Source organism: Salvelinus namaycush, chromosome 41 (genome assembly GCF_016432855.1).
Source record: "Salvelinus namaycush isolate Seneca chromosome 41, SaNama_1.0, whole genome shotgun sequence".
NCBI classification, from domain to species: Eukaryota; Metazoa; Chordata; class Actinopteri; order Salmoniformes; family Salmonidae; genus Salvelinus; species Salvelinus namaycush.
The window spans coordinates 14,830,620-14,852,188 of record NC_052347.1 but is presented as its reverse complement, the minus strand read 5'-3'; the positions used below and the strand labels follow the sequence as shown (position 1 = coordinate 14,852,188).

The 21,569-nt window shown below is 42.2% G+C and overlaps 1 gene segment (V, D, J or C); it reads right to left on the bottom strand.

Moving 5' to 3' along the window:
- Positions 1-840: 840 nt before the first annotated feature.
- Positions 841-21,294, bottom strand: LOC120034013. The segment is given in 9 exon segments: positions 841-1,290; positions 1,630-1,947; positions 2,077-2,361; positions 2,563-2,794; positions 3,288-3,355; positions 3,492-3,579; positions 20,199-20,304; positions 20,843-21,152; positions 21,252-21,294. Coding segments are annotated over 9 exon segments (1,791 nt in total).
- Between the last annotated feature and the right edge of the window lie 275 nt (positions 21,295-21,569).

Below are 21,569 nucleotides of genomic sequence, written 5' to 3'. Positions count from 1 at the left end.
GAAGAGGATGATAAAGAAGGAGGTGGTGGACCACAGGCTGCCGAACTCATCCTCAACGTTGTCCGTGCAGCTCAGAGCGAAGCCCGCCTCAGGCTCAGTCAGTAGGATGTTCTCTGAGAACAGGGAGACAGGTGGTGAGGAACGGACATACACTTGTTTCTGTGTGTGTGTGTGTGTGTGTGTGTGTGTGTGTGTGTGTGTGTGTGTGTGTGTGTGTGTGTGTGTGTGTGTTCATGTGTGTCTGCTTGTTCGTGTGTGTGTCTGTATATTCATGTGTTCATGTGTATTGTACACCTGTATTAGTATTTATCGTAATTTGAGCTACATGAGCTCAAATTATATGGACACACACAGACACACACATCAACACACAAAGAACACATGCCACTGAGCTGTGCAGACTTGGCCTAATAATAACATGCACACCCACTCACATTATGTCAAGCTACACCTTTACACTAAATAGTACATCCATGACCACCTTACTGTGAGTATAGTACTACTATGTAGGCTATTCAGTGATGTTGTCTTTTCATGACAAAACAATTGTCTGCATTCAGTTTTTATATGTACAATAAACCAGTATATTTTTCTAAGACTTGAAGTAATTGATATACGAACACCAAACCATGTGATCTCATATGCGGTATTGTTTATTAGCCAGCCTCCACATTAGGAAGACACATTGAACAATGACAAAGGACAACAATGGCAACACAAGACTGTGCAATAGGACATAAATCTTTTAACACAGTAGACTGGACAATATCACATTAGACAATATACACGTTTACAGTCAACAAAACAATGACAACACTAACATGTTAACTTTAACTCAAGGACAACAACAATGACATCAAACAACAGGGGACACGCCTAGTAATTGGCTATTCTGACCCACAGAGGAGTCAATAAGGAGACACAACGACACAACACACACAGATTAATATCACTTGTCTTCACATGAGTTACCCAAGGACTTTGACACACTCCTCCCCTGAGGTGCGGTGTTGTTGTCCGAGCCGAGGTCCTTGACGGCGCATGTGAAAAGCACGTTTCCCTCCCACTCCTTCTTAGTGGTGGTGAAGACGCTGGTGACAGATTACCTGCCTTCCGGGGTTTTCTGAGGAGGGCTGGTGACCCCCTCCTGGTACTGGCTGCTGTTCACCTGCCACATGATGTAGACTTCACAGAGAGACGGGCAGACCACCAGGCACACCAGAGTCACATCCTCCTCCTCCCTGGTGTCTTTCTCCGGGAGAAGGTGGACGGACACTGAAGGGGCTTCACCTGCAAGAGGATTGATTTTAAGGAGAAACATTACACTCATGGATGTGTAGGTACATATGAAAACCAGTATGTGAATATTAGTTTAAAATCGAACCTAGTGGTCCTTAACCCTGGTTCTGGAGCGCCACAGGGGTGTGCAGGTTTCTGTTCTAGTCCAGCACTAACACACCTGATTCAACTAAGCAAAGGTGATGATTAGTTAATGATTAGTTGATTTGCTGACTCAGGTGTGTTAGCGCTGGGCTGGAGCAAAAGTCTGCACATCCTGTGCCTCCCTCTCCAGATACTAGAGTAGGTGGCCACTTTTCACAATCACATTGAGATGTCTCAGTGACCTACTTCCTTTGGTGAAGCTGAGTTCCTGAATGACCGGTTTGTCTTCACCACTCTTCATGACAGAACACTGGACTTTGTTCACTTTGGTCCAGTCCTTCTGGTCTATGGTCAGAGTACTGACCCTGCTGTTCAGGTTGCCCTTTGATTCAATATCTTTCAGATCGATGCCACTCGTCTTGGCATGTCCGTTGACCTGCCATGTGATAGTGGTACCAGACACTGTGTCCTGGTCTGTACCACTGATGACACAGTCCAGCACTGCTTGGTTGTCCAAGAACACCTTTTTCACACGTGGTGGGTTCAGAGTCACCGTCAGTGGTTCTGAAAGGGAGAGCAGCAATGTGAAAGCAGGACATGTTAATGTTCCTGATGAGGAACTACACTAAATAATAGACATACTGTATGTGAGCATGACATCTATTGTAGTACAGTCTTCTTCTATATACAGACCTGTTTTGGAGATTGTCTTGATGGTGGGTGGTCCCTGGTGCTGCACCACACAGCTGTACTTGACCTTGTTGTTCCAGTCAGTGTTGTTGACCTTCAGCAGACTGCTGCCTGAGTAGAGGCCTGACGGCTGTTTGCCAACAGTAGTGATTTGGCCCTTCACCTCCATGTCATTCTTCTTCCAGGTGACAGTGACTTTATTTGGGGTGAAATCTTCAATCATACACATCAGGTACTGGGTGGTGCCAATGGGCCCCGACAGCAAAGACACTGTTGGAGACTTTGGGACTGTGTAGCGGGAGGTAAAAAAAATGTCTGCATGTTATTTTAACCCCTTATTGAAATAAGACATCCAGGGTAAACACCAAGTATCATTTTATAATCAGGTTTTCTAAACAGAAATAGTTTACATCACAAACATTAAAATGCAATCTTTAGAAAAATAGAACCAACTTCATAAAAAAATACAATATAATGACCACATCTTACCTGGTTTATGGATGACTGCTGTCTTTCCACCTCCAGGATGTTCCACAGAACAATTAAAAGACTTTGAGTTTTCCCAGTCATTCTTAGCCACACGGAGCTGACTGACTCCTGTGTAGGCTCCCCCACTCTGGACTGCCGGGTACTGGACGAAGTCCGTCAGCGGACTCCCGCTGGCATCTTTCCACTTGAATGTGAGTGAGGAAGGTGAAAAGCCGGTAGCGAGACAACCGATTGTCACGTTCCTGACCGGTTTTCTGTTATTTTGTATGTGTTTGACGGTCAGGGCGTGAGTTTGGGTGGGTAGTCTATGTTATGTGTTTCTATGTTGGTTAAAGGGTGACCTGATATGGCTCTCAATTAGAGGCAGGTGGTTTTCATTTCCTCTGATTGAGAGCCATATTAAGGTAGGTGTTTTCACATTGATTGTTGTGGGTGGTTGTCTCCTGTGTCAGTGTCTGTGTATGTTACGCCACACGGGACTGTTTCGGTTTTGTTTGTTCGTTCGTTTTATGTAGTCATTTTTCCTGTTCGTGCGTTCTTCGTGTTTCATGTAAGTTCTTACGTCCAGGTCTGTCTACATCGTTTATTTGTTTTGTAGTTTATCAAGTGTAGTTCGTTTTTTGTCTTGTTAAATAAATACAATGTCATTTCACAACGCTGCGTTTTGGTCGAATCCCTGCTCCTCCTCTTCGGATGAAGAGGAGGAGGAAATCCGTTACACCGATGCTGTAGACATTGTTAGAAGCGGTTCCACAGTTCATAAGAGGGAATAGAGTAGGGGGGGCTGTGGCTGCTGCAAGAAAGAAAGAAAGAAAGGTAACACTTTATTTGAATGTACAAAATGACCAGGGAATTACCATGGTAAAATGGTCATTACACAGTTATAACCTGAGAACTACTTTTTCTTTTAATCTGGCACTATAAGGCACCATTTAGTTCCATGGAGTTGGTCGTCAGAGAGTGGACAGTGCTGACTAGTTTGTGTATGTTGCTGCAGCCTCTTGTGTCACTGTGTCTCTGCCACAATAATAAACCGCAGAGTCTTCAGTCTTCAGACTGTTCATCTGGAGATACACCTGCTGCTTGCTGTTGTCTCTGGAGATCGTGAACCGACCCTGAACTGACTGGGAGTAGTAGATTTCAGCACTATTAAATCTTATAATGGCAACCCACTCCAGTCCTTTCCCATGAGCCTGTCTGATCCAGACCATCCAGTAGCTACTGAATGTGAACCCAGAGGTTGTGCAGGTCAGTTGGTGGGATTCTCCAGGCTTTTTAACCACTGGTCCAGACTGTCAGTGTCTGACCCTGAACACCTGTTGAGACAAAGTATCATCAGATAAAATACCTTAACTCAAAATATCAGCTATCATTCTTTTACAAATAAAATATGTCTAGAAGTATTCACCTGTCAAGCCTATTGTCATCAATAAAACCACAATAGTACATGTCATGAGGAACAATTAGTAGTTATGGTGTGTCTCTGTTCCTCAGTCTAGTCAGAGCTTCAGTCCCTCTTCTCCACTCTGCAGTGAGATAAGTAGTGGTGGAAGAGCTCAGAGTTTTGCATTGACTCCTCCTCACAGCGTGGGACAATCACACAAATATTAAAAAGAGATGGGGAACAGGTTCATGTGGTCTGAATATTTTGTTAAATATGAAACATTTCTGTGTAACTGTTAAGAACCATACTGTGATTGGTTGGCCTGCTGGATCCAGTGGCCTGCTGGAGGTCATTTTGCAGGGCTCTGGCAGTGCTACTCCTTGCACAAAGGCGGAGGTAGCGGTCCTGCTGCTGGGTTGTTGCCCTCCTACGGCCTCCTCCACGTCTCCTGATGTACTGGCCTGTCTCCTGGTAGCGCCTCCATGCTCTGGACACTACGCTGACAGACACAGCAAACCTTTTTGCCACAGCTCGCATTGATGTGCCATCCTGGATGAGCTGCACTACCTGAGCCACTTGTGTGGGTTGTAGACTCCGTCTCATGCTACCACTAGAGTGAGAGCCCCGCCAGCATTCAAAAGTGACCAAAACATCAGCCAGGAAGCATAGGAACTGAGAAGTGGTCTGTGGTCACCACCTGCAGAATCACTCCTTTATTGGGGGTGTCTTGCTAATTGCCTATAATTTCCACCTTTTGTCTATTCCATTTGCACAACAGCATGTGAAATTTATTGTCAATCAGTGTTGCTTCCTAAGTGGACAGTTTGATTTCACAGAAGTGTGATTGACTTGGAGTTACATTGTGTTGTTTAAGTGTTCCCTTTATTTTTTTGAGCAGTGTATATAAAACACAGGAATATCACGTTTTTGACTGCAATGGGCCTTTAAATACTTGTTCATGTAACAACAAGAATGCTTGACCTGACTGGGCAAGAGATAGTTGGAATGTTAGAGGCTGATCTCTTTTATAGTATAGTGCTTTGTGATATTGTTGTTGTATTATTTACAGTAATGATACTCAGTATTATTCTAGTGTGACACAAAGAGAGGAAGTAGTATATCAGCTATCCATGTGGTTAGGGGGGGGGGGTTTGTACAGCTGCTCCACCAGCTTCAGTCAGTGTGTCTCTCGGGCACAATAATAAACAGCAGAGTCCTCTGATCTCAGACTCTTGACCTCTATGAACTGTGTGTTTATGGAGACGTCCTCAGTCAGAGTGAACTGTCCTTTCAGGGATTCTGAGTAGTCTGGTGCATCTGTTGAACCAGAGTTAACTCCCCCAATCCACTCCAGAGCTTTGCCTGGTTTTTGCCTTATCCAGTGCATGTAGAAGCTTGTCATTTTAAACCCAGAAGTTTTACATGACAATTTAACAGTGTCTTCAGGTCTTTTCACCTGAGAAGGAGACTGATCCAGCTTGATATCACAACATACACCTGCAAAACAAAAACGTTTCAACATTAATTTGAAGATCTGGTATAAACATTGATTTTGATCTTAACCGTTATACTCAGACATTCTTCAGTCACAATATAATGCTTACTTACTGTGTATGCACATCACCATGACAACTAAACTCCAGACAGTCATCAGTTCCATTGTCCAGTGATAGTTAGTGCAGGGCTTGCTGTAATGTCAGTCCAATATACCTATAATGGGAAGGCCAGAACTGAGTGTCTGATTATAAAGGGATGAAGGGGAAGAAGACTTTGCATAGCCCGCCCTCTAGAGGCTTAACTAGAGACTGAGAGGGAGAGAAGTTCTTTCAGGGTTGATATTGGCAGCATTGTTTCTCAGAACAACACAGGATGACATAATCTATTGGGATCAATACAATTCCAAGTATAGATGGAATAAATCTATTTGTATTCCATCTATACTTGTTCCATCTCAACTTGTTCCATCTATACTTGTTCCATCTCAACTTGTTCCATCTATACTTGTTCCATCTCAACTTGTTCCATATATTCTTGTTCCATCTATACTTTAACATTATTGACCTTCATGGTTCTGTATTCAATATTGAACTAATTTCATTTAAATTTCAAGTTTCATTTAAATAAATAAATAAACTCACCAAATTGAAAGACATTACCGAATAGGCCTAAATGGTTTTAGCTTCTAGAGATTGATAATTCATTTGACTGAATGACTGCATATGTTATGGATCCTGTTTGGGGTTATTTGCCATTGTCAACTCACTTTGAATCGCTGTAAGGTTTTCGGTTAAAGTTTCATCAGGATATTCATACAGTTATCTTGACAGGTTGTCATCTATATTTTATGTTTTTCAAGTAATCATTTATATTATATGGTTATAATTAAGAGTATGTGTCTACACACTCCTAGTGTTGGTGGGGTCATGGGATTTATGTTAACGGTGACTGAGATCAGAATCACTGACTCTCACAGTGACAGCAGGCTGGTGTGTTTACGAGGATATTCAATCTCTCTGCTGTCCCCACATGCTTCAAGATGGCCACCATTGGTCCTGTACCGAAGAATGCAAAGGTAACTGAACTTAATGATTATCGCCCCGTAGCTCTCACATCTGTCATCTTGAAGTGCTTTGAGAGACTAGTCAAGGAGCATATCACCTCTACCTTACCTGCCACCCTAGACCCACTTCAATTTGCTTACCGCCCCAATAGATCCACAGACGATGCAATCGCCATCACTCTTAACACTGCCCTATCCCATCTGGACAAGAGGAATACCAATGTAAGAATGGTGTTAATTGACTATAGCTCAGCATTCAACACCATAGTACAGTCCATAATTAAGCTCGAGGGCCTGGGTCTGAACCCTGCCCTGTGCAACTGGGTCCTGGACTTCCTGACGGGCCGCCCCCAGGTGGTGAAGTTAGGAAACATCACCTCCACTCCGCTGATCCTCAACACTGGGGCCCCACAAGGGTGCGTGCTCAGCACTCTCCTGTACTCCCTGCTCTCCCATGACTGTGTGGCCAAGCAAGCCTCCAACACAATCATCAAGTTTGCAGACGAAACAACAGTAGTAGGCCTGATTACCAACGATGACGAGACTAACGAGCCTACAGGGAGGAGGTGAAGGCTCTGGGGGTGTGGTGCCTGGAAGACATCCTCTCACTCAACATCAACAAAACAAAGGAGATGATTGTGGACCTCAGGAAACAGCAGAGGGTGCGCCCCCTTATCTACATCGACGGGACAACAGTGTAGAAGGTGGAAAGCTTCAAGTTCCTTGGCGTACACATCACTGACAAACTGAAATGGACCACCCACACAGACAGTGTGGTGAAGAAGGCACAACAGAGCCTCTTCAACCTCAGGAGGCTAAAGAAATTTGGCTTGTCACCTAAAACCCTCACACATTTTTACAGATGCACAATTGAAAGCATCCTGTCGGGCTATATCACCGCCTGGTACGGCAACTGCACCGCCCGCAACCGTAAGGCTCTCCAGAGGGTGGTGCGGTTTTCCCAACGCATTACTACCTGCCATCCAGGACACCTACAGCACCCGATGTCACAGGAAGGCCAAAAAGATCATCAAGGACATCAACCACCAGAGCCACTGACTCTTCACCCCGCTATCATCCAGAAGGTAAGGTCAGTACAGGTGCATCAAAGCTGGGACCGAGAGACTGAAAAACAGCTTCTATCTCAAGGCCATCAGACTGTTAACTTTTTAGGGATAGGGGGCAGCATTTTCACTTTTGGATGAATTGCGTGCCCATAGTGAACTGCCTTCTACTCTGTCCCAGATGCTAATATATGCATATTATTATTACTATTGGATATAAAACACTCTGAAGTTTCTAAAACTGTTTGAATGATGTCTGTGAGTATAACAGAACTCATATGGCAGGCAAAAACTTGAGAAAAAAATCCAAACAGGAAGTGAGAATTCTGAGACTGGTCAATATTCAACTCATCACCTATTCAATTCCCTGTAAGATATGGATCTGTTTGCACTTCCTACGCCTTCCACTAGATGTCAACAGTCTGTAGAACGTGGAATGAAGCTTATGCTGTGTTGTGGGGCAAGGATGAGAGGGGAATGAGTCAGTGGTCTGGTAGATTGCCAGTTCCTGGTAACGCGCTTTCCTCATGATATCGCCTTGCGTTCCATAACTTATACAGACACGAAGGAATGCTCCGGTTGGAACGTTATTGGATATATATGATAACAACATCCTGAAGATTGATTCTCTACTTAGTTTGACCAGTTTATTTGACCTGTTATATAACTTTTTGAAGTTTTCGTCCGAGTTCGCCTGCATCTGTGCGAGCGTTTGGACATGTGCACTAAACATGCTAGCAAAAGTAGCTACTTAGAAACAAGTAATGGACATTATCGAACAAAACAATGATTTATTGTGGAACTAGGATTCCTGGGAGTGCATTCTGATGAAGATGATCAAAGGTAAGGGAATATTTATGATGTAATTTAGTATTTCTGTTGACTCCAACATGGCGGAGAAATGTTGTTATTTTTGAGCGCCGTCTCAGATTATTGCATGGTGTGCTTTTTACGTAAAGTTTTTTTTTAAATCTGACACAGCGGTTGCATTAAGAACAAGTGTATCTTTAATTCTATGTAAAACAAGTTTATGATGAGTATTTCTGTTATTTGACGTGGCTCTCTGCATTTTCTCTGTATATTTTGGAGGCATTTCTGAACATGGCGCCAATGTAAACCGAGATTTGTGGATATAAATATTCACATTATCGAACAAAACATAAATGTATTGTGTAACACGATGTCCTATGAGTGTCATCTGATGAAGATCATCAAAGGTTAGTGATTTATTTTATTTCTATTTCTGCTTTTTGTGACTACTATATTTTGCTGGGAAAATGGCTGTGTTTTTTCTGTGGCTATGTATTGACCTAACATAATCATTTGGTGTGCTTTCGCCGTAAATCCTTTAAATCCTTTAATTTGGTGTCTTTCATGTGTGATTTCATGAAAGATTGAATTTTATAGTAATATATTTGAATTTGGCGTGCTAAATTTTTTCTGGCTTTTGGCCAAGTGGGACGCTACCGTCCCACATATCCCAGAGAAGTTAAACCAGGCCCTGTGCTTCCCCAGGCGCTCTCATTTGTTGACTTCTGCAACCGTAAAAGCCTTTGGATCATGCATGTTAACATCAGAAGCCTCCTCCCTAAGTTTGCTTTATTCAGTGCTTTAGCACACTCCGCCAACGCTGATGTCCTAGCCGTGTCTGAATCCTGGTTTAGGAAGGCCACCAAAAACTGAAATTTCCATCCCCAATTGCAACATTTTCCATCAAGACAGAACTGCTAAAGGGGGCGGAATTGCAATCTACTGTAGAGATGGCCTGCATAATTCTGTCATACTATCCAGGTTTGAGTTTCTACTTTTAAAAATCCATCTCTTCATAAATAAGTCCCTCACTCTTGCCGCTTGTTATAGACCCCCCTCAGCTCCCAGCTGTGCCCTGGACACCATATCTGAATTGATTTCCCCCGTCTATCGTCAGAGTTCGTACTGCTAGGTGACCTAAATTGGGATATGCTTAACACCCCGGCCATCCTACAATCTAAGCTAGATGCCCTCAATCTCACTCAAATTATCAAGGAACCTACCAGGTACAACCCCAAATCCGTAAACATTGGCACCCTCATAGATATCATCCTGACCAACCTGCCATCTAAATACATCTCTGCTGTTTTCAAACAGGATCCGTGGTCAAATGACCACCCGTCATCACTGTCAAGCGCTCCCTAAAACACTTCTGTGAGCAGGCCTTTCTAATCGACCTGGCCCGGGTATGCTGGAAGGATATTGACCTCATCCCGTCAGTAGAGGATGCCTGGTTGTTCTTTAAAAGTGCTTTCCTCACCATCTTAAGACATATTGGATGACTGTAATATTCCATATACCCAGCTCAATGTAACATCGATAGGTTTATGATACTCACATTTTCTCTGTACCCATCATGAGGTTGCTACAACCTAGCCGATAAATTAACGTTTACAATGTGAACATTAATCCTGATAATTTTGTGTAGCCAAGGTGACACATTCAATACCGCCTTGAACACTCTTGCCTGCATCTAGCTGATCTAGTGTGTAATCATTAGTCCAACAGTTACAAATGAGAGTTTCTATTGGACAAATTCAGGTATGTTTATCCCTGTTTCGTTCCGTTTGCTTCCATTTAAGAAAAGTTTTTCAACAGAAGATGTGGAATGAAAACACCCCTGATAACACACAAACACAGTTCACTTTCATAGCAGCCTTATAAACACAGCATGATCACTTTGCTCGTTGTACATATAATTATTCCCGCAATTCTCTTTCTTGCTTTTCATTTTGGAAGTTATCAAGTTGTGCAAAACTGTTAAAATATTGTCTTTCTCTTTCTTTGAGTCAACTACTCACCACATTGTATGCACTGCAGTGCTAGCTATCTGTATCTTATGCTTTCAGTACTAGATTCATTCTCTGATCCTTTGATTGGGTGGACAACATGTCAGTTCATGCTGCATAATCTCTGATAGGTTGTAGGACATGTAAGGAAATCAGTCAATTGAAAAAAAAGAATTAGGAAGAGTTCATGACTGGGAATACAGATAATCATCTGTTGGTCAGAGATACCATAAAAAAGGTAGGGATCAGTATCTGGTGTGACCACCATTTGCCTCATGCAGCGCGACACATCTCCTTCGCATAGAGTTGATGAGGCCTGTGGAATGTTGTCCAACTCCTTTCCAATGGCTGTGCGAACTTGATGGATATTGGTGGGAACTGGAACACGCTGTCGTACACGAGCATCCCAGAGCATCCCAAATATGCTCAATAGGTGACATGTATGGTGGGGATGCAGGCCATGGAAGAACTGGGACATTCCAGGAATTGTGTACAGATCCTTGCGACATGGGGCTGTGCATTATCATGCTGAAACATGACGTAACATGTTATTAGTAGAAGCTGAACTGGTGGAAGCTGCTTTTCTCTGCTATCCAGGACTGAGGGATGTACTTGAAAAATCATATAGAGACTGTTTATATAAGGGACTGGTAGAGAGAGAGAGAGTTAAATAACATTTGAATAATGAGGATAATCAGGTATAAAGGACTGTGAATATTTGTGCAAAATGGGGGGAAATTATGAAATAATGTGTCTGTTTTTCACACTACACTTCTGGGAGACAAAACCCTTTTGGGTTAAACATTGATTTCTTATTATTGGTAATCCTATACTGTATGAATCAAATTATTATTGTAAAAACAAATGTATGGCAATGCTTGTGAACGTTTTGCTATTCAAATTATTACATGTTTTATTTAACCATTTTTTAACTAGGCAAGTCAGTTAAGAACAAATTCTTATTTACAATGATGGCCTACCTACAGGGTCAGCCACTGGAGCAAATTAGGGTTAAGTACCTTGCTCAAGGACACAACGACAGGTGTTTCACCTTGTCAGCTCGGGTATTTCGAACCAGCAACCTTTTGGTTACTGGCCCAACGCTCTAACCGCTAGACATTGGGGCTGCATGTACCCTAGTGGTTAGAGCGTTGGGCCAGTAACCGAAAGGTTGCTAGATTGAATCCCTGAGCTGACAATGTAAAAATCTGTCATTCTTCCCCTGAAGGCAGTTAACCCACTGTTCCTAGGCCGTCATTGTAAATAAGAATTTGTTCTTAACTGCCTTAACTTGCCTAGTAAAATAAAATAGGCTACCTGCTGCCCTAATTTATTGCCAAGTTAAAAAAGGAAGGGGGATTAGAAATGATGCAAACAATTAAAGTGATAGAACCCACAATATATCTGCAACATTAAAGCTAATCCCCCCCACCAAAAAAAAGAAATGAGGTTGTCTGTGTTGAATGGGGAAGTGTTTTTGTAAGGATTCTGCCATTAGTTTACCACTGTGACTCTCTAGCACAGCAATACACTGCTGTGTCCTCACTTTTCAGGCTGTTCATCTGTAGGTACAGTATACTGCTGGAGTCAACTCTGGAGAGGATGAATCTACCCTGCACTGACAGGAGTAAGAGATTGGACTACTAGATGTGCCTGTATAAGCAACCCAAGCCATCCAGTAGCTACTGAATGTGAACCCAGAGGCTTTACATGTCAGTTGGTGGGATTATCCAGGTTTTTTAACTACTGGTCCAGACTCAGTCAGTGTCTGACCATGAACACCTGTTGAAAGAATCCACAGATGTTAAATTAGTCAATTTATTCACCATAAATCTTTTTTTATGACTCACATGATATAGTTACCAACAACAGCAGCAGAGATGAAGGTAACATGGTTTGTGTTGAAGCTGAAATGGTGGGAGCTGTTCTTCTCTACTCTCCAGGACTCAGAGGGATGTACTAGGACTCTCATATACAGAGACGTTTTTATATAGAAGAGGTAGAGAAGGGAAGTGAAATTTGCATAAGGAGAGGATATATACTGTATAATTAACGGGAATATCAGTGGGGGAAAAAATATTGAATAACTGTGAAAATTATAAATACTCTAATGTGTTGTCAATGTAAAAAAAAACTGACTTATAGAGCTGGATAATGTTAGGCATCTCTGTACAATGAGCTTTACACTCTGCTAATATTTTTTGTACCATAACCCAGGAGTGTGTAACGCTCGTCGTGGGTGGAAGAAGAGGAGGACCAATGCACAGCGTGGTAAGTGTCCATATTGTTTTAATAAGAATACTGAACACTGAACAAAAACAATAAAACGACAAACGAACAGTCCTGTATGGTGAAGCAAAACTACACCAGGAAACAATCACAAACAAAACACAATGAAAAACAGGCTACCTAAATATGGCTCCCAATCAGAGACAACGACTGACACCTGACTCTGATTGAGAACCATACTAGGCCAAACACATAGAAAATTACCTACAGAACAGAACATAGAAAAACAACATAGAATTCCCACCCCAACTCACGCCCTGACCAAACTAAAATAAAGACATAAAAAAGGAACTAAGATCAGAACGTGACAGTACCCCCCCCCCCCCCCAAAGGTGCGGACTCCGGCCGCAAACCTGAACCTATAGGGGAGGGTCTGGGTGGCCATTTACCATGGTGGCGGCTCTGGAGCGGGACGTGGAACCCACTCCACCATAGTCTCGGCCCACTTATGTGGCACCTTAGGAGTAGCGACCCTCGCCACCGACTCTGGATTGGAGACCCTAGTAGAGGGCACCACTGGACTGAGGAGCGCCTCTGGACTGAAGGACGCCTCTGGACTGACGGGCGCCTCTGGACTGAAGGACGCTTCTGGACTGATGGGCGCCTCTGGACTGACGGGCGCCTCTGGACTGACGGGCGGCTCTGGACTGAAGGGCGGCTCAGGCGGCTCCTGACTGAAGGATGGCTCAGGCGGCTCCTGACTGAAGGGCAGCTCTGGCGGCTCCTGACTGAAGGGCGGCTCCTGACTGAAGGGCGGCTCCTGACCGAAGGGCGGCTCAGGCGGCCTATGGGCTCGTACTGGCGACACCGTGCGCTTAACCGCATAACACGTCATGGGTGGAAGAAGAGGAGGACCAATGCGCAGCGTGGTAAGTGTCCATATTGTTTTAATAAGAATACTAAACACTGAACAAAACAATAAAACGACAAATGAACAGTCCTGTACGGTGAAGCAAAACTACAACAGGAAACAATCACCCACAAAACACAATGAAAAACAGGCTACCTAAATATGGCTCCCAATCAGAGACAACGACTGACACCTGCCTCTGATTGAGAACCATACTAGGCCAAACACATAGAAAATTACCTACAGAACAAAACATAGAAAAACAACATAGAATGCCCACCCCAACTCACGCCCTGACCAAACTAAAATAAAGACATAAAAACGGAACTCAGGTCAGAACTTGACAGAGTGTCAATGGTCCCCAGTCTTTAAAATTAAGTTGAATATACAGTGCATTCGGAAAGTATTCAGACTCCTTGACCTTTTCCCACATTTTGTTACGTTACCGCCTTATTCTAAAATGTATGAAACATTTTTTTTTCAGCAATCTACGCACAATATCCCATATTGACAAAGCAAAAGCAGTTTTTTTGAATTTTTTTCAAATGTATTAAAAATAAAAACCATAAACACCATCCATAAGGTGAAGCATTGTGGTGGCAGCACCACGCTGTGGGGATGTTTTTCAGCAGCAGGGACTGGGAGACTAGTCAGGGACGAGGCAAACTTCTTCAGGCTAGGGTCCTTTTTTCAGAATTTCTGCCTGAACTCTGAGGGAGCTGTATTTACATCATGACGTCATGGGGGAGGGGCTGATGACACTGAGGTCAGGGGTCAAGCTACGACTCATTGGTAGGGCCAGGAGTTTTTATTCATAACATGACATGTGAAGCGACACGGACAAACTATGTACCCATGCCATAACCAGGGCAAATAGTTTTTCCTGCTTAGGTCAAGGAGGTTGGTAAAACTGTAGGGAATCTTGGAGGATGATTTTCTAAATATTTATAGAAATACTTCACCATTGGGGTTAATATTCTGACCATGCTGTTATAGAATCAAAGGGGGGACCAACTCCACATTAATGCCAATGATTTTGGAATGAGATTTTTGACGAGCAGGTGTCCACATACTTTTGGTTATGTACCTTGTGTTGACGTACAAGTAGTTCTGTAGTTTTGACTCTTAAGGGAATATTATACTTCAGTAGATACTCTGTTACTCTGTTGTACTGATGATCTTCTGCCCTCTGACTCTGCTGCCAGTTAGATTCCCTGAAGGGTTTTTGTACAGATCCTCCTCTCACTCACACCACTGTATCTCTTGCACAGTAATACACAGCAGAGTCCTCTGCTCTCAGACCAGACAGCTTCAGAGACATCATGCTGTTGGAATTGTCTTTTGTCGTTTCCATACGTCCTTCAAAAGTTTTAGCATGGTTACCTAGGCCTAATCCAGAGTAACCCATCCATTCCAGGGATATTCCAGCTGGCTGTCTTATCCAGTGTGTGTTGTGGCTGTCAAAGGTGAATCCAGATATCTTACAGGAGAGACTTATAGTTTCTCCAAGCTTTTTCAGGACTGAACTGGAGGGACTGGACTCCAGACTCTGACCATTTAAACCTGATGGAGAGAGAGAAAAAAATACGAAGAACATGTTAGAGGAAAGCAGCAGAAAAATGAAGGAAAGCAAGAGAAGAGCGTTTACAAAAAACATTGTCCATGTTCAGTCATTCCACAAAGAACTGTTGATTAAGTACTGCAGAACTCACAGGGCAGACAGAGAGAGAGCAGCAGAAGGTAGAGTTTTCCCATCATACTGAGGGTGGAGACATGAACTCAGCTGTTCCACACAAGACAACAAGTCAGCAGCAGAACATAAGTATATATGAACTCTGAGAGATCTATATTTACATCATGATGTCATGGGGGAGGGGCTGTTGAATGAGGTCAGAGGTGAATTTATGAGTCATCGTTAGGGCCAAGAGTTTATTTAACCTTTATTTTTGACAGGGAGTCATGTTGATATCAAGGTCTCTTTTTCAAATGAGCCCAATAAAATAAATAATAATAATCTGAATCACATAGAAATACAAAGCACGATACAAAAAAACAGTTCTAAAACCTGGGTCCTGAGTCTGTCATTGGGTGGACAGGCTATATTCATCAGACATATGGACTGACTCAGCAATTGGAGGAACTGTGGGAAACCTTGGTGGATGATAAAAAGCTTCATCATGATTTAAATGGCAGATTAGACATCTAAAACACAGCATAATGCAATTCTCCCTCTCTTTTCTACACCTCTCCTCAGGGAAATGTGTACTTTGTATTGATGTACAAGTAGTTCTGTTGACAAGTCTTTTTCGGCTCTCAGGGGAATATAATACTTCAGTAGATAGTACTCTGTTGTACTGATGCTCTACTGCCCTCTGTTGACTCTGCTGCCAGTTAGATTCTCTGAAGGGTTTTTGTACAGATCCTCCACTCACTCACACCACTGTGTGTCTCGTGCACAGTAATATACAGCAGAGTCCTCTGCTCTCAGACCAGACAGCTTCAGAGTCATCATGCTGTTGGAATTATCTTTAGTTGTTTCCATACGTCCTTCAAACCTTTTAGCATGGTTACCTAGGCCTAATCCAGAATAACCCATCCATTCCAATGCTTTCCCAGCAGGTTGTCTAATCCAATGTGTGTTGTAGCTACTAAAGGTGTACCCCAGATCCCTTACAGGAGAGACTGAGAGCTTCTTCAGGCTTTTTCATGACTGAATTGGAGGGAATGGACTCCAGACTCTGACCATCTAAACCTAATGGAGAGAGAGAAAGAAATAGGAAGAATGTGTTACAGGGAAAGCAGCAGAAAAATTAAGGATAGCAAGAGAAGAGAGTTTACAAAAAACATTGTCAATGTTCAGTCATTCCATAAAAGACAGCTAATTAAGTACTGCAGAACTCACAGGGCAGACAGAGAGAGAGCAGCAGAAGGGAGAGTTTGCCCATCATACTGAGGGTGAAGATATGAACTCAGCTGCTCCACACAAGACAAGACAACAAGTCAGCAGCAGAACATAAGTATATATGAACTCTGTGGGATCTGGATTTACATCATGATGTCATGGGGGAGGGGCTGTTAAATGAGGTGAATTTATGACTCATTGGTAGGGCCAGGAGTTGTCCTTTATTATATGACCTGACCAGGAACAGAGTTTTTCCTGATCAGGTCACTTAGTCCAAAAAAACCTCCAGGTTCTACTCACCACACACAACTGACCCAAGGACTGGAGGAACTGTGGGGAACATGATGATTTTCTAAATATTGATCATCTTCATTAATGTCTAGTTTTGATTTACATTTGATTTAGTTGTCATCTAACATGAATTCAAACACAAAACAACAAAAAACGAATTTTTTTGGATTTTTTTTAAAGGTTGGAAGAAAATACACAAATTCCAGAAATTCCTTTACATTGATGGCTTCTTGCAAATCCAATCAGTTTTCCACCTTGTTTTAATGTCAACAGATGGAAAAAATTTGTTTTAAACAAAGTGATGTGTAAACAACGTTGATTCAGACAGTTTGTGTCCAGTGGGATGACTCTTGATACTATCAAAACCTATTGCCAATATTTTTGCATCACAAGACAGAGGTGATAGTGGACTCCAGTTATTTATTTGCATTAGAATTTAGATATTCATTTCCATCATGGTCCTTAATAGATGATCTTGTATGCCACCAGTGATAAGTATGGGTTTTATAGAGTGGGCGCTTGTGAACGTTTTGCTCATAATGGAGGGACACAGATGATACATCTGTTTACGTATTTCCTATGTATACATTCAGGAACATTAACTTCTTTGGGGTAGGGGGCAGTATTTTCACGTCCGGATAAAAAGCATGCCCAGAGTAAACGGCCTGCTACAATGCCATAAAAGCTAGAATATGCATATTATTAGTAGATTTGGAAAGAAAACACTCTGAAGTTTCTAAAACTGTTTGAATGATGTCTGTGAGTATAACAGAACTCATATGGCAGGCAAAAACATGAGAAACAAATCCAACCAGGAAGTGGGAAATCTGAGGTTGGTCGATTTTCAACTCGGGTCCTATTGAAGATACAGTGGGATATTGGTAATGTCGCACTTCCTAAGGCTTCCACTAGATGTCAACAGTCTTTAGAACCTTGTCTGATGCTTCTACTGTGAAGTGGGGCCGAATGAGAGGGGATTGAGTAAGGTCTACCATGACCTGAACATGCGCTGACCATGCGCATTCATGTGAGAGCGAGCTCTGTTCCATCGCACTTCTGAAGACAAAGGAATTCTCCGGTTGGAACATTATTGAAGAATTATGATAAAAACATCCTAAAGATTGATTCAATACTTCGCTTGTCATGTTTTTACGGACTGTAATTTTACTTTTTTTGGAGTTTGGAAAGTGTACTGAACGCTAGAACAACAAGGAGAAATTTGGACATAAATGATGGACATTATCGAACAAAACAAAATGTATTGTAGAACTGGGATTCCTGGGAGTGCATTCTGATGAAGATCATCAAAGGTAAGTGAATGTTTATAATGTTATTTCTGACTTCTGTTGACTGCACAATATGGAGGATATATTTGTGTCTTGATTGGGCTCTGAGCGCCGACTCAGATTATTGCATGGTTTGCTTTTTCCGTAAAGCTTTTTTGAAATCTGACACAGCGGTTGCATTAAGGAGAAGTGCATCTAAAATTCCATGCATAACAGTTGTATCTTTTAGCAATGTTTATTATGAGTATTCCTGTAAATTGATGTGGCTCTCTGCAAAATCACCGGATGTTTTGGAACTTCTGAACGTAACGCGCCCATGTAAACTCAGATTTGTGGATGTAAATATGAACTTACCGCACAAAACATACATGTATTTTGTAACATGAAGTCCTATGAGTGTCATCTGATGAAGATCATCAAAGTTTAGGGATACATTTTATCTATATTTCTGCTTTTTGTGAATCCTCTCTTTGGCTGGAAAAATGGCTGTCTTATTCTGTGAATAGGCACTCACCTAACATAATAGTTTGGTTTGCTTTTGTCGTAAAGCCTTTTTGTGGCTAGCCGTTTTGTGGCTAGATCAACAACAAGTGTATCTTTAAAATTGTGTAAAATACATGTATGTTTGAGGAATTTTAATTATGGGATTTCTGTTGTTTTGAATTTGGCCCTGCAGTTTCACTGGCTGTTGAAGAGGTGGGGCGCTACCGTCTCACGTACCCTAGAGAGGTTAACCTCTTGGCGCACGGATCCCTTTAACTTCACTAGGGTAGGGGGCAGCATTCGGAATTTTGGATGAAATGCATGCCCAAATTAAACTGCCTGCTTCTCGGGACCAGAAGATATGATATGCATATAACTGGTAGATTTGGATAGAAAACACTCTAAAGTTTCCAAAACTGTTAAAATAGTGTCTGTGAGTATAACATAACTGATTTGGCAGGCAAAAACCTGAGAATAATCCATTCAGGAAGTAGGTTTTTTGGTTGGTTTTGTAGTTTTCTATTCAATGCCATTACAGTATCCATTGACTTAGGACTCAAATTGCAGTTCCTATGCCTTCCACCAAATGTCAACAGTTTTTAGAAATAGTTTCAGGCTTGTATCCTGAAAAATGAGAAAGTAAGAGCATTCGGAATGACTGGACGGAATGATTAATCGCTTACCTTTGATGAACTTCGGATGTTTGCACTCACGAGACTCCCAGTTACACAATAAATGTTCCTTTTGTTCGATAAAGATTATTTTTACATCAAAAAACCTCCATTTGTTTGGCGCATTATGTTCAGTATTCCACAGCCTTAGGCATGTCATCAACTGTTGATGAAAATTAGGAGAGAAAGGAGAGAAAAACAATGTTGAGCTATCAGTGTCGCGCGCATGAACTAATGGAACGACATCCGTCTATCCACCGACGCGATTTGATAAATCTCGCTCATTTTTATAATAAAAGCTTGAAATTATGTCTAAAGACTGTTCACACCCTGAGGAAGCCATAGGAAAGGAATCTGGTTGATATCCCTTTAAATGGACGAAAGGCAGGCAATGGAACAGTGAATTTTCTAAATAAGAGTCACTTCCGGGTTGGATTTCCTCAGGTTTTCGCCTGCAAAATCAGTTTTGTTATACTCTCAGACAATATTTTGACAGTTTTGGAAACGTTAGAGTGTTTTCTATCCTACTACTACTTCACCTGAAAAGTAAACTAAATCTCTGTGTTCATGAGTCCCATCATCTACCCAGAAGGTGAGTTTTTGTACAGGTCTGGTGCTGATTTGTATCATTGTGGAGGGAGCACTATAATACACAGCTGTGTTTTCAGTCCGCAGACTCCTTTTGAAAACAATGTGATGCTGTTCAGTGAAGAGAGAGGTTCAGCATTATTGACATGTTCAATCCACTACAATGTTTTCACAGCAGGATGTCGAATCCAGAATGTAGTAACTGAATATGAGACCTTACAGGAGATGGTCAGTGGTTGACCTGGCTGGACAGTCATAGAGGCTGGCTGAGTGAGTTAAAAATAACTCTGTACACCTGGGGAAAGAAAATAATGATCAACGTTAAATACTCAAAATAGCAACATGTTACACTTACACTATATCAATTCTAGTAGTTGTGTTGAAGCCAGTTTTATTCTCCAGGCAATTTTCTTTGCTTTGTCCTTCCTCCAAAATCGCTAGAGACTCACAGGATACAGCTGCCAGCAGCAGCAGAGGTACAGGGAATATTGTTTGTGTTGAAGCTGAACCGGTGGGAGCTGCTCTTCTCTACTCTCTAGGACACAGAGGGGCTTACTAGGACAGACAGATACAGTTTAAGTAGGGAGAGAACCAGGTTTGCATTGACGTAAAGGGGGAGGGGATGTATAAGAGGGTTAGAAACACTGCAGGACCATCACCACTATTACTGGACACAACCTTTACATTCTGAAAACTCAGAGACCCTCTTGGTTGAATGGGGGGTTAAATATGAACCACTACATTTACAGCATTAGTTCATACTTGTGGTGGAGGAAACATATTTAAGACACAACTTCCATTTTGACAAACTAAAACATTTTGAATCAACATCCAAATTATACTTTTTTCTTGCAATAAAATGTATTATCAGAGCCTTCATCAGTACTGGTCTTTATTTTAATCATATGGAGAGAGAGTGCCTCCTGCTGGTGAATCAACAACACTAGCACCATGTATTTAACAGGTGTATCATTGTGTTATTATTTGATACATCATTAGAATTGTTCCTCATGTATCCCCTTGTCATGTGTTTGTGCAAGTCCTTCCTTTCTCTAACAGATGGTTTTTGTACGGCTATTCTCATTAGTTTAACCATCGTGAGTCTCTAGCACAGTAATACACTGCAGAGTCATCTGGCTTCAACTGGCTCATGTGCAGATAGAAATTAGAGCTGTCCTTTGATGCAGTGAATCGGCCCTGTACTACCTGGGCATTGCTCTTGTCACTGTCAGAATAATAGTAAATGATCCATTCAAGTTCTTTTCCAGGTGCCTGGCGGATCCAGTACATATTAGTGCTGCTTAGAGTGAATCCACTGCAGGCACATGTGAGTTTGAGGGATCCTTTGGGGGTCCCCTGGACTGACTGTCCAGCCTGTGTGAGTACGACCTGACAGTGGACACCTGAGGAGGGAGAGGAATGACAGGTCAGATCAATCAAGGAGTCACATCAGTGTCACAGCAACACAGGTTATACTGATCAGACTACAGTCAGGAACTCACAGGAAGCAGCTGCCAGCAGCAACAGTAGACATGCAGAGAACATGGTTTGTATTGAAGTTGAACAGGTGGGAGCTGCTCTTCTCTACTCTCCAGGACTCAGAGAGACGTACTAAGACTCTCAGATACAGAGAGGTTTATATATATAAGGAGGAGGGAGAGAAGGGAAGAGAGGGGCTAGGTGAAATTTGCATAAGGAGAGGATATATATTATTAACTTCTTGTCAATAGGGGGGCGCTGTTTTCACTTTGGAAAAAATCGTGCCCAAATTAAATGGCCTCGTACTCTATTCTAGATCATACAATATGCATATTATTGTT